Raw genomic sequence first — 13,325 nt, forward strand, 5'->3', positions numbered from 1 at the left:
GGATGCTCGTTTTGGAAGTGTAGCGATTGCCGGCACCATTGCCACCGGCGAGAAGACTTTTGGTACACGTGACGCTTGAAATGTTGGTCGATTCGCTGCACACCGTACTGCTGCTGCTGCTGTTAGTGCTGGACGTGGACACAATCGAGAACGGTTGCTCCTTGTCAGGACTTATCGATCGTTCGCTCTGATCGTAGTAACCATCATCCTTGTCGGACTCGCTGCCCGCTACACCCCACGAAGAGTTGGAAGAATAGGAACAGGCAGAAGATCTACTACTGTTGGCCGTTACGGTGGAGATCAGTGAGACGGGCTCGGATAAGCTGTTGCTGCAGTTGTTTCCATTGCTTCCACCACCACCACCACCACCACTGCTACTGATGAAGATTTTGATGCTGTTGTTTTCCTCGTTTTTAATCTTGTTGTTTATGTTCATCTTATCATCGTATGCCTTCGTTTGCGGATTGTTCTTCAGCTTGATATTGCGTTGATTTTGCTGATTCCAAAACTTTTGTCTCGACACAAGTTCGACATTTGGACCGGGATGTTGCACCAAGCATTTCTCGATGATCATCCGATTGCTCTCCAGATCGATTTCCTTTATCTTGGACGATATGACCATCTGCGCATCGTCGTTCACGTCCTTGCTGCTAGCGGTATTGCTCAGCTTCCCACTCAACATGCGATTGTTGAGCAGATTGTTGATGACAAAGCTGTCCGTTTTGTACTCTGTCGCTTGGTTGGTAGCGTCGTCATTGTCGTTAATCACAATCGATGTCCGCTTCCCGCACGAAATGATGTCCAGCTGGTCGGGAATGTTGCGCTCGATAGCGGTCGAAGCCGTTTTCTCGCTGCACTCGGTCAAATTCGTTCTAGTGCTGCAAGACACTGTGGACGAACTTGACGAAGCAGAAGAGGACGAAGAGGATGACGAAGACATTGGGCAGTTGGAAAATTTGCAATTCTTGTAACCGCAAGTAGTGCTGGAAGCGGTGCCGTGTTTCTCCTTTTGCGCATGCGCATGTTTACTATCGACCAAAGCTTGTCGGCAGACTTTGACTTCGAGAGGCGTCGGAACTTTTTAGCAGCTATATTCTCGTTACTTGACGGATGAGCGGAAGCATGATGTGACTGTGCTTTCTGTTTATCCAACTCATGCATCTCATCACGTTCATCATCCGGTTGCTGATCAATGGTTTCCGTCGATGCAGTGTGATCCTGATGATCGTCAATGATTTTGCGAATGCGTTTGCTGATCGTGTCATCACCGGACAAGGTGCAGGAGGAGGTCGTTACATTATCCGTCGAAGCTGGTCGCATCCCCTCCAACGAATTCGGTAGATTGCTTTCCGTTTTGTATCTCGCACTCAGCCGTTTATGCACCAGATATTTACCCTGCTCAGTTTTTCGGTGCTTCTCGAACCGATGCACAGGCGGAACATCGGTACGAACTACCGGCCCAGCATGGGGAGCGACCGAATCGCCACTGTTGTTAGCATGCTTAAGATTCTGACGATTCGCAAAAGAAACACCGGACAGCGGATCGGGATCTCGATCCCTCGACTCGAGGAACAGTTGGTTGATCCGGTGGATGTCGTTCATCGATTTATGGCGCGTGAGCAGATTTGTGCTGGTATGGCTTTTTTGCAGTTTGAACATGCGACAGTTTTCCTGTTTCAGATCGCCAGCTCCAAGCCGTTCCGGAGCTTCAGCCGACATCGGTTTAGCAACACCAGCTGATGCTGCTGCTGCTGCCGCTGATGTTTGATGGTTCAACATAATCACATTGGCACACTTTTTGGCTGCCGACGATTGATTGATGACACGCATCATGCTAGGCCGATTATGATGCCGTACTGCGTCCCAGCTTTGCCGTTTCTGCTGCATCTCGGCTGACTTCGTCTGCATTGCAACCGAACCACCGGCAGACGACTGCACCGCGTGGCCGTCCGGCTGACTCTTCCTCTCGTTAATAACTCCGTACAGCTTGTTGTCCACGTACCGTTCGTACCCGCGACTGTCGAAATAGTACTGCACCGTTTCCAGTTTGCTTTTCTTCTTGTTTTCGAACAGCAAACCATACTTCTTCTTCGCCAGCGCTTTAATTTTAATATCGGAATCATTGATGTACTGCAGTTTCCCACCGTTCGCACTGCTGCTTTCCGCCGTGTGGGACGAGTTCGCTCCGAACCCATTGTGTTTCTTGTACACCAGATACTTAGAATTACTGCCTTTTCCAGGATCTCCATTCGGAGTTTCCGTCTCTTTGCTCGAGGTGGATTTTTTGCATTCCTTGCTGCTGTCAGCTTTGCAGACAAAGGGCCCCCCGGCGGATGGTTGATGATCTGCGGCAAGGTTACTACCAGCGTTGCTATTCACCACTTTACTGCCACCACCACCACCATTGCCGGTGGAAGCCATTTTCTTTCTCTCAACATCTTCCTTCAACGCTTTTCCGTGATTCCCAGCGATGATGGATGTAGCGATAGCCTCTGTTTTATCGATGTCCGAGCCAGGTTTCTTAACGGCCTCATCGTTCGTTAAGTGAACGTAGTTCACTTTCAGAAGTTTCATCTTCGGTATACGATCGGTCGCGAAGGATTCGTCCTCGTTGCCATTTTTGCCCAGCCGAACTTCACCACTTTTACGACGACAGTCCACCTTTGCTTCGGCCTTGATTGGAGCTTGAAGCCCACCGAGCACTCGGCTGCTGCTTGCACTGCGATTGTTCCGAAACTTGGTGTACTGCTGCGAGCCTTTACTGGAGCAGTACGGGCTGGTGGTTTGATTTGCGGTAGGGACTACCGTAGCACTTCTCGATTGATGACTAGCTGGCTGTGACATCGATCTTAGCGGAACCGAAGATTGATGCAAAACGCGCGACGGTTGATGCATCATTATTATTTTCATTCACATTTTATGCTTATCGTTCACCTCACTTGCTCACTTCACTTTGTATTGTGGCGTATTAATGGTAGGATCATGCGAGACTACTTTGGGTGTAGTAACGCGCCATATTTTGAATTTCACTTTTGTTCAATATCTGTACCGCCTGCGAAATATCACCAAAAACCAATGAAAAGCCTATTTTTTCAGCATGGACAATACGAAGATAATTCAAATGATGGATTACTTTTCATACGAGGCCATCGAACAATCATCGTCGACATTTCGTTATAATTAAGCCTTTAGAAATTCATATTGATCCTTTCCACAAATTATGCTCGATTTGTAGAACCAGTAACGACGAAGTTAGGAGAAGGTTTAAAAGTGGCTTCTAGTTTGCATTTCATTACTGATAACATGTTCAAAAGCACCATGTCCAAAATTATCCAAACTTATATGCCCATATCTTTGATAGGCAAGTAAGTAGAAAAAATGCCAAATTATTCATTGCCAGCACATGCAAAGTGCGTAAAGGTAGAGAGAGAGTGTGTGAGGAAATTCGAGGCATACAAAATTTATAAGTGTTCGGTGCCTTGTTTTCCATCTTGTTCATCGTTTTCGACCAGGAAACCGAGCACCGAACATTTTCGAAAGCCAGGCAAAGGCAGATGAGCTCACGGCTCCATTTTTCCGTATTCACATCTCTTCACTGTTTCATCCACGAATCGATTACTTGCCGGAGTGGGTTGTATATGGGAAACCGAGCAGCGAGCGCGAGGTACCGCATAACAAATTGACGGACCAGGAAAACCACAATTAACCACTCTTCGCCTTTGATGCCTGTGATTTTCTTCCATCTCAATACAGAAAGTACCTGCGCAAATTGCAACGGAGAAAAGATGAGCCAATGGTGCAAGTGGAATACCGCCACCATCGACGGGCAGAGCACGTACGACGGAGCAGCGGCGGTGCCAGTGGATTATGCATGTAGCGGGAGCTTACAAATTTTCGAGAAAACTTTGTCGGTGGCTGCTGAGGCGAACTGATGCTTCGAACACGGTCGCATTTCGGTTTCTTACGTAAGTAAAACAATCATCTTTCCATTAGCGAAACAACAGCACGCAAAAATCTTGCCATTCGAAATTGATCGCAGGCGGGCGCGGGCGCAGTGGTGATGGAGAAGGAAAAGATTCCACAGGCTCATTTTTGCTTTTTATTCGAGGACAATTTACATATGCTCGGAGGCTTCCTTCTTTCCTACCCTATCCCAAAAGACTCCCTCTCCTCTTTACGCGAATATTACCACTGATGCAACCAGCTCAATTTGCGCTAAACTTTTTTGGATGCTACCTCGAACTGTTGAGTGATAGCCGAAGCGCGAATGCCAAAAATCGATCAAGATGTGTAATGCAAAACCCATTTCCTGTCCCGAAAGTTATTCGTTTGCCGAAAAGGAAGACATTAACGTTAACGCCATTAGCTGTAGAACAAGTCACAAGTCGCCAGATGATCAGCCCCAGACTAAGCTATTCAACACCAATTATCAAATAGTCACGTGTCAGGTGTGTGTGTCTGTGTGTTTGCAGAAGATCTCGAGAATGGAAATGAAAAATGTTGCGCCGCTAAAAAGTGAAAATCTGCGAATGTGAAAGCAGCTGTAACCCCAACCAACAATGAAAGCTAACGAAGGAAGGCGGCGTCGTGCCTGTTGCTGCTGTGCCTGCCTGATGCTGTGCCCAAGCACCAGCAACGTAACAATATAATAAACGTCATCCGAAATGCTCCCACGCCGTAATGCTTTCCTCTTTCACGGCGTAAAAGCAATGGCATACCGCCGGCGTAATTCTGGGAGAAAACAGCAAGAAAACAAATACTTCAAAACAAATGGCACATGGCTGGGGTGGCTTATTCATAACCATTATTATCCCAGGCATCCCGGACGACCGAACAGCCCTTTTCATACTTTGTCTCCCACTTTATTGAACTACCACCATCCTCCCCCCGGGGCAATATTCGAACTTTGGACAAATTCATTGTCTTTGCAGTTCGTTGATATCAACGCAAAGATTTCGACTGTTGGGGGTCCTCACTCTCTATCTTCTCACCGTCAATTACCTCTTTTTTCACAGCCTCTAGCCTCCCATCTATCAATGGACAATGTTGTGTTATACAACTCATTTCCAAAAATTCCAAATCATTACCAGCGACACTTTGGCTTCGAAAACGAAAAAAGCAACAGTTTCTATGCTCACAATATTGAGACACAATGGGTTTGCTCAACAGCAAAGACAACTAAACCTGTGGTAATATGTGTGTGTCACAATTGAAGCTTCACTTTTCGATGTTACTGGTTCTACAAGCTAATTAATGTGTAGGATCACTAAAATGTTTTAGAATTCAAAGAATCCTTTATGGCAGTCGCTAATCACACTTGATGTTCACAGGCATGTTGGGTTTTCCTCCATCAACAAGCTTTGTTATCAAACACATCACAACGCCAAACACAACACAGAAAGAGGAGGGTTTTCACTTTTTTTACCACAATTTCATTTTCCACTTCATTGTGCATTTTCCGTGTTTAACATTTCACACACAAGCACAATCATTCAATCGTAAATTCAACCATCACATGTAATTTTCTGCCACAAAAAAATAAATCTTTCGTTTAAAAAATCCGTAAACTTCGACTGACTTCCCTTCGAGAACACTGACACCGAAATGCAGCATGCAACATCAGCTATTGCCCGCGACACAATAAAAACGCAATTATTCGTAAACACTCCGTTTATCAATGTGTGATTGGAAGGTTTACACATTTTAGCATGATGATTTCAAATGGAAAAATTCACACACACACACACTGCATTGGACACTTGTTACCCACTGCATTGTAGCACCACGGTGAAGCCTTTGGAGAGGCCATTTTATTCTCTTTTTGTGTCAACTTTTGCTATCATATTTCACCATTATCAAGGTACACTGGTGTTGGGGCAGTACACCACCACCACAGGGCACCGGACACGGACCGAACACGGTCATGTTTTGTGTCACATATTCTCACATAATAATCAACCTGCGTTACGGATGGTCTTCCGCGAACTCCACCTGCCGCTTACTTCCCACCGGCTACTGCTGCAATTACCTTTCCTCAACAATGTAGTAAAGTTATTGCACAAAAACTATACCCAAAACTGCGACACACAGTGACCACAGTCGATCGAGCCACTCACAGTACCAGCAATTCAAAGGATTCAAAAAGCTAGCTCAAGCACAGCGACACCCCAACGGCATACCACTCGGTGGATGTATGAACTGCGACTGAAGGAAGCAACAATGCCACGGAATGCGAACTTCCAAGCGGGGCACGATCGCGGAGAGAAAAACCCGAAGCATGCAACCTTTTTCGATTGGCTCCCTGGGCGTGAAGAAGCAAGGCGCTCGGCGATCACAACTTCACCAAACCACTCTCTTGATCTTGTAAGCTCGCGCTGGTTCACCGCACTCCAGTGCTATACGTGCGTTTACATCAATCTCTCCGAGCTTGGGAACGCACCGAGCAGAGAGTCGCGAAGCGAGTGAGCGAATTTCGTTACATTCGACAGCTCCGCGCAGGGAACCGGAGTGTTTGACCTCAAATAGCGTACAGGGGCAAGAAGAAGTTTTGTTTTCATTCATAAGTGTAAAGCTCCAGTGTGTATGCATAAGAACTTACGTACTATTATTTGCTTTTTGTGCAATTATTTCATTAATGTAAGAGGAACATTTGAGTTTCAAAATCACTGTCCAGAATATCCACTCCAGGTGACTTGAAGAGATCTTACGTCTGCTTCCAAACAGGCATGATGCAAAGACATGCTAAATTCCATGCCTCACACCATGATACAATTATGCTCGCCAATATCACGCCGCCTTAAGCATGTTGACAGCGATAACATAGGCATCGCTTTGATTGAATGTTGTGCTCTGATTGTTGCCTCTGTCCAGCTGAAATCCCTGTCCAAAATTCGGTAGCGCGCAAAGTCGCGCTACCGTTGAAACCTACTCTTGACCTACACTGTCCAGTAAAGTACCGCTACGGCTGCAAACAGAGCGCCAGCCACCAGCAGCAAAACCCGTAGACATGCTTCCTCAATTAACCCGCATTTCTCTCACATCGCTCCGCGTGCTGCCGAGCTATGTTGCTTCCTTCTCGTCTTATTTCCCCGCCATTTTGGTCAAGCATTAAAGCGAGCTGCAATAAGCTAAGTGAGACAAAATTGCTTAGTTTCGGTACCATTACCCGGGCTACTGTGCAGTGCTTCGGAAACCAAAGCCCGGAAACCAAACAGCACACCAAATGTTTCGATTTTCGATCGATCGAGTTAAATGTTTGAAGCAACAGCTAATGCTTTGTTTTGCTTTATGTAATAAACATCGGAACTGTTCGCAGGCGGCGGGTTTTATCCTGTTGCAGAGCGAATTAAAAATGTGTGTGTGTGTTAAGCTGCATTAAGAATATTACGAAATAAACAGTAGATCGGACCAGTTAAACATTAAAAATTTCCCAAACATAACGCAGCAACAGGAGTGTCGATAAGCAAGGGTACAATCACCCCATTGGAAAATGCACGCCGCGAGCCATCTCACAGCCCAAGTGAGAGTGAAAAGCGCTTGCGATAAGATTTCATATCATCCCTCGTCGCAAGGGTTTATGAGCAATTTATTACACCAACCGTGCACGATCGGCGAAACAAAGGCGAACGGATTCAAATACGGGAGGAATTAGTCAAACTTCTCAAAACTGCGTCGCCTCCTATTATTTCTGTGCCTGCGACCGCTTGCGCCATCGGTACAACACGTCATTTTCACTTCATTTGTTACGTCTTTTGTTGTCAGTTTTGTTTGGTACGGACGACATTGTTTCCCAACATAGGCGCGACGAAAGGTCGACGTGCTTTTCCCTTGGCCCAGGCCACCCCGTTTCACCCCTCCTGCCTTCCATCCACCAGTAGCGGCAGCAGCAGATGACGAACAAATCATAGTCAAACGACAGCACCAGATCCAGATTTTCCCCGGGTGCACCGCAGCATAGCGCAGCGCGGTGTAGGTAACCACCACACAAACCCGTGAAGAAAGGGAATAATAATCCATTGCTTTTTCGATTTTTCCCGGTAGCAGTCGTAGTCGCCCACCACCATCAACACGATGTAAATTCGTGTCACTCAAGGAAGGAGGTGATGGCATTTCACCTCGATCGCCCGATCACTGCGTGATCAGTCGGGTCTGATAAACTTGGGCCAACATCGGAGAAACCACCGTACGCTGCAACCTGCATATTGATGATGCACGGAGCGTTTGTCACAAAATATTTGGAGCAGGGTTTGGGTTTTCTCTTTGCGACCGGAAGTAAAGCAACACGCACTGAGGACAATAATCGTGCGCGTTATTGCTACAGCAACTTGCGCGAAAAGGAACTTGTGTAATTAATTGTATAAATTTAACATCGATTGGTGCTGGAGTGAATGGTGCTCGTCGTTCCCTTGTGCTTTGTATGGCTGGCGAAGGTGTCACTTGGAGTTTCAATGAAACAGAGTAAATACAAAATTCCAATACATTATTGAAGCAAAGAAGAGAAGTATCTAAAGCATTCCAAAACGCTACCAAGACCGCGAAGGAGTCACGTGTGTGTGTGGTTAAACGGGAACTAATGCCGTCTGTAATTATGATGGCATAGTTTTGTGTAGCAACAGTCTCAAACAATCCAATGGAGAAAGAAGATTCCCACGCAGCACCACGAGCTAACCTCGCAGGCATACATCCCGGTCTAGCATTGTGAGTAATGTACCGACATGTACGCATCATCTTTCGTATTTGCTTTTGCGTTAGCTTCTATTGCTTTCCAATCATCTCTCCGCTGTACTCTCATACTGTCTAAGACAACTTTGAGCATACATCTAATTCTACATCACTATCACTTTTGGAGCCACGTTCCTATCTGTTGCCAATCGCATGCGAATCGACACAGAGCGAGTTGAGAAAATGCGCTAAAGCTCGCCCCTTAAACATTGTTGCGCGATACCGTCCTAAGGCCTGGGCCGTTTTACTATTGTTCCAGGCTGATCAGTCTTGTTGCAGAACCATATGCGAACGGTTCGTGCAATGTAAATATATGCATATATTGGATAATAGAAAACATAATGAGTTCATCGGTAGAGTTTTATGTGAACTGCTCTCAACACCTCTTGCAACAGGTAGCCTAGATTCGAGCAACAGTTCGTAATGCTTATAAACGAACTCCAAAGAAAACATTGGAACCAAACAAGCTAACTAGGGGCGATCCCGGTAGCCGAGGCGATCTTCACACGGCAGGACAGGGGTTCAAATCCCATCTGGGCCGTTCCCAGATAGTGTGAGCACCGACTATCAAAAAGGTCGTTGGGCCAATTAAGAAGAAGCGGCTTAGCAGGCTAGTGAAAAGTGTTGAGCAATTCGCTAATTCATTTAGTTTAGCAAATATTGTTTGTACTTTGCTTCCTATTGTTCGGCTTCATTCGCGAATGCCGTGTAATCACTTCCGATGATAAAACATGATTAGCAGCGCAGGGGTGAACGATCTTTTCCCTTTTTTGTGCGATCACTGAATGTGTGCGTAAGCCAGCATTACAAACAACGTGAGTACATCAAATCTCCAACGGAGGATTGCATGTAGCGTAAATTACAGGGTGGAGTTTATTGAACGAACGTGCGCGGTTCGTACGAAATTGGATAAAACACGTTGCTTTACTAGCGAGCTACACCTTGCACTTATGGTTTAATTGTGCCCCAATAAAAGTTTTTTTTTATTGTGTAAATAGTTGATTTGCCCTTAAAAGAGAGCTTACAAACAATACACTCCAAAGAAGTGTTCTTGTCCTCACACATATTCTCCACACATTTTGAAGAGAAATTTTCTCCGATTCATGATAATATGCTGGCGCCCCGGAATGCTAAGACTCCAGAATAGTTCAGGTTTTGGGGTTTTAATGGTGGTGCATCATTCATTTTTAAATGAAAGTTGTATGCATATCAGCAATTTAGGACAAAACGGCCGACTATTAGCAGGTTTTGCTGCCGGAAGAATTATGTAGGTCGTCGAAGTTCTCTGGAAAAAGTTGCCCTTGCAACGAACGAGCAAAAGGAGGTTCCATAATAGCATGCTAGAGATTTTTCTTTTTGCGGAACATCTTCCCGATGATGGCATGTGCCATATTTAGGTCAAACCAGAAATCCGAAAAGCGTACTGGCGACTGTTAACTGCGGCCTGTTATGCGAGCGATTACAGCGAGCGATCCCGAGAGCCTCGAGAGTTGTTTGCCCGATGATTCCGGTTTGCTGCATAGTATATGTAGTAACAATACTGGAGCCCCGTAATCTTTGACCATAATTGCCGGACGGACGTCTGGGGATGCATCGCGCCTTGCCTTACGACACACGTCTGGCATTACTCTTGGAGTTGCCGTTCAAGTAAGAAAGCTTCTTCCTCCATCAGTTCTCTTTTGTCTTGCTGTAGCTGCTTCATCAACACCACAACTGTTCAATGCTTTCCTCTTTGCTCATTCTTATCCTTAGCTGCACAGGGAGCAATAGGAATGAGCGGTACTGAAGCTTACGTCATCGGAAAATGGCAGATGCATCATCATCGTAACATAAGGGCCTCGACCTATTTCGAATGAACTTGAATTGCCTTCAGCTGCTGCAAGCCGCACAGTTCGCAAGTGAAGCTTTCGATACAGAGATGGACCCGTCGGTGTTGCTGCAGTGCGCGTATTGCGACCACAATAATAAAAAACAAACCGGCCACGAGACCACTCGGGCCAACTGCACAGAAAGCAGGTTTGAGATGTGTGGTGATGCAATTCACCTAGGAGAGGGAGAGAGCATTTACGTTATAGCATTTCTCCGATAGTCCTGAACCGGAATATTAAAACCGTGTCATGTGGCCACGGGAAATAAGAACATCCGTTTCACTGCTGTCGTTGTGGCTGCACCAGCGACCTACATAGGGCCACAGTTTGAAATGTAGGGCACAGTTAAGTGACCAAACTAATGATACAATTTTTTCGACGGCTCCCTATTTGCAGCAAGAGACCGTAGCCACATCACAGTGGCAATTACTGTGAAAAATCTTTCTTCATTTAAATAAACGTTCTCGGCAACTCGGAGGCCTCCATGTCCCCGAATATGAAGTCGGATATCAATTTACGATTGGTTTTCGATATACCGTGCGTCAGGCATAAAATATTCAAATACACTCACCTTACTGTACGATCGCCGCTGGCGAAAGATAGGATGAGGTGCACCGCCCGGAGGCTGCAACGGTACCGCTGGTTCTGGCGTAACAGTTTGCACTGGACGCGGGGGCTTCAGCGTGAGCTTCTTCAGCGTGATCATTCGCTTATCGCACATCAGCTGAACGTCATCGATACGCTGCAACACCTGTAGCAATAATCAGACAGGCAGACGGCGTACGGTTTTTTTTAATGCCGATTTAAAAATGTTAAATTTTGCTTATTTGTCTAATACATGTTTATGAGGCGATGACATGTGGCGAAAACTTACCTGTGACACTAATGCCTTCGTTTCCAGTGTCGTATTTTCTTGGATTTCGTTCTTTATTTCCTTCGGACTGTACAGCTTAAACTCGGCCGCGGATGCCAGATAGTCCTGAATCTCCTGCAGACTCTGTTCTGCTATCTCGGCCGACACAGAACACTTTTCGATCCTTTGCGTCGCTAACAGCTCAATGCCCCGCGTACACCATTTATTTGCCTAGCAATTGGGAAATGGTAGAATAGATTATCTCATGGCATATCTCACGGCAGCCGCTCCACCTTGGCTCCACCTTCTTTTCGTACCTTTTCGACCCGCTCCATCAACTCGCGAGCTTTGGCAAGAGTGTCGATCCGCTTCGAAATGCGGTCGTGAATGAGCGCACAGACGCGACTCAGCTCATCGCACTTTGGTTGCACTACCTCTTTCGGACAGGAACTGATACAACCTTTCGTACCGATTAGCCGCTGTCCGGTGCTGATGACGTGCTGTGCCCGTTCGACGTCCAGCCCACAGATGAGTTGGAATTCTTTGGTCTCGTTCAGCAGCTGATCCATCCTGGTGACGGTTTCTCCAATTTCGGTCATATCCGATACGGTTTTTAAATGGCGATCGAAATTATTCTTCCCGTGAAAACAGGGGCGAAAGAAGGACACAGTTGAACATATTTTTGCTGTCGGAAAAATCATCCAGTCTTCTCACCTGCAGTTCGCGAAAATCTTGCTCAAAGCGGCGCAGCTCGAGACATTTCTTCAACCGGGACAGATGCATCGTCCAAAAGTCTTCAAATTGGCGCTCGGTTTCCTCCAGTTGTACCAAAAGTCTGTGACAATCGCGACTGTCATCAAAATGATGCGTATTGACATTCAAATAATTCCTTGCACTGGGTGTTTTACTTGTTTGTTTGTTTGTTTTTAAATTTCATTTGTTCGTTACACACGTGTCGCGAAAGGTTACATGTTTTACATGCCAAATCATTCAGCAAAAAGCAACGAGCGATCTCATTCGGTTTCATTTTACATGTTTTACATGTGAAATCATAACGCAACACGGAAGCGCATTGAATATGGGAGATGAGATGAAACATGAATACAGATTATAAAACGTGTGTTTGTTGTCGTGTGTGAATCAAACGATAGTGTATGACTCTGGTACATTTATTTACTACTCATACTGTGTCGAATGAATGGTAAATAAAAATAGAAACTGTGCATGAAATTCGTAACATAAAAACGCAACAAAGAGCTTCTGAAAGAGTATTAAAATAAGCTAAGACAGCAATGATATGATACGCCATGCTAAACGTTTAATCTAATGCACAACAGGTCGTGAGTATATGCAGATAAATTCCCACGAAAAAGGGCAAAGTTTTCAAAAACACAAGGACCAGTGGAGAGATTATCATTTGCTGATTATTAATAGCAGATCACCTTAAAAAGATCATATGTAGAAGAACATAAAGCACCAGAATGCAGCATTTATGAGACGAATGGATACTAATTAAAATAACACACGTAGTAAATATAATCACTACACGAAGCAAGGTGCTGTCCTCATAATTTCAGTTCAATTCTCACAACGCTTTGTGTCTGTTACAAGGTCCAAAAACTACGATTCAGTACAACGTACAGCCAGTTACCGCAGCGCTTTCGTTAACTGCTGTCTCTATACATTCATAAAATAACCAGTGCAAGGTAAACTGTTGTCTTACATTTATCTTACACACTAGAGGTAATTTAAATACTAAATTCGCTTATGCTTAATGTGTTTTTAAATACCCCCAAACTACGATCTAGATCGATATATGATTGATATATGATGATTGACCACCCCTGAATACCCATTTCAAGGGATTCACTATTATCAAACAA

The 13,325-nt window shown here is 45.3% G+C and overlaps 2 protein-coding genes across 12 annotated transcripts in view; both read right to left on the reverse strand.

The window, feature by feature from the left end:
* LOC118512052 (guanine nucleotide exchange factor DBS-like) overlaps positions 1 to 13,325 on the reverse strand; it is a 28,207-nt gene that overhangs the window by 12,111 nt on the left and 2,771 nt on the right. For 4 of the 6 annotated variants that reach the window (XM_036055902.1, XM_036055901.1, XM_036055900.1 and 1 more), the window contains exons 6-9: positions 12,157 to 12,292; positions 11,760 to 12,077; positions 11,464 to 11,673; positions 11,161 to 11,340 (exon numbers count right to left, since the gene is read on the reverse strand). In XM_036055902.1, the coding sequence (XP_035911795.1) occupies positions 11,161 to 11,340; positions 11,464 to 11,673; positions 11,760 to 12,077; positions 12,157 to 12,292 (844 nt within the window). The remainder of the gene's footprint in view (positions 1 to 11,160; positions 11,341 to 11,463; positions 11,674 to 11,759; positions 12,078 to 12,156; positions 12,293 to 13,325) is intronic. The other 2 variants (XM_036055903.1, XM_036055904.1) reach the window with 1 other exon arrangement.
* On the reverse strand, positions 728 to 6,594 carry LOC118512075. 6 transcript variants are annotated; one of them, XM_036056010.1, is made up of 2 exons: positions 6,122 to 6,594; positions 728 to 3,052 (listed from the first exon to the last, which is right to left on the reverse strand). In XM_036056010.1, exon 2 carries the CDS (start codon positions 2,908 to 2,910, stop codon positions 862 to 864), a length of 2,049 nt encoding a protein of 682 aa, XP_035911903.1. In that variant the 5' UTR covers positions 2,911 to 3,052; positions 6,122 to 6,594; the 3' UTR covers positions 728 to 861. The 6 variants fall into 6 exon arrangements, with proteins under 6 accessions (XP_035911903.1, XP_035911902.1, XP_035911900.1 ...); XM_036056009.1 differs by having other exon boundaries at positions 6,117 to 6,594; XM_036056007.1 differs by having other exon boundaries at positions 6,029 to 6,594.

The sequence above is a fragment of the Anopheles stephensi genome, chromosome 3, assembly GCF_013141755.1.
Source record: "Anopheles stephensi strain Indian chromosome 3, UCI_ANSTEP_V1.0, whole genome shotgun sequence".
NCBI lineage: Eukaryota > Metazoa > Arthropoda > Insecta > Diptera > Culicidae > Anopheles > Anopheles stephensi.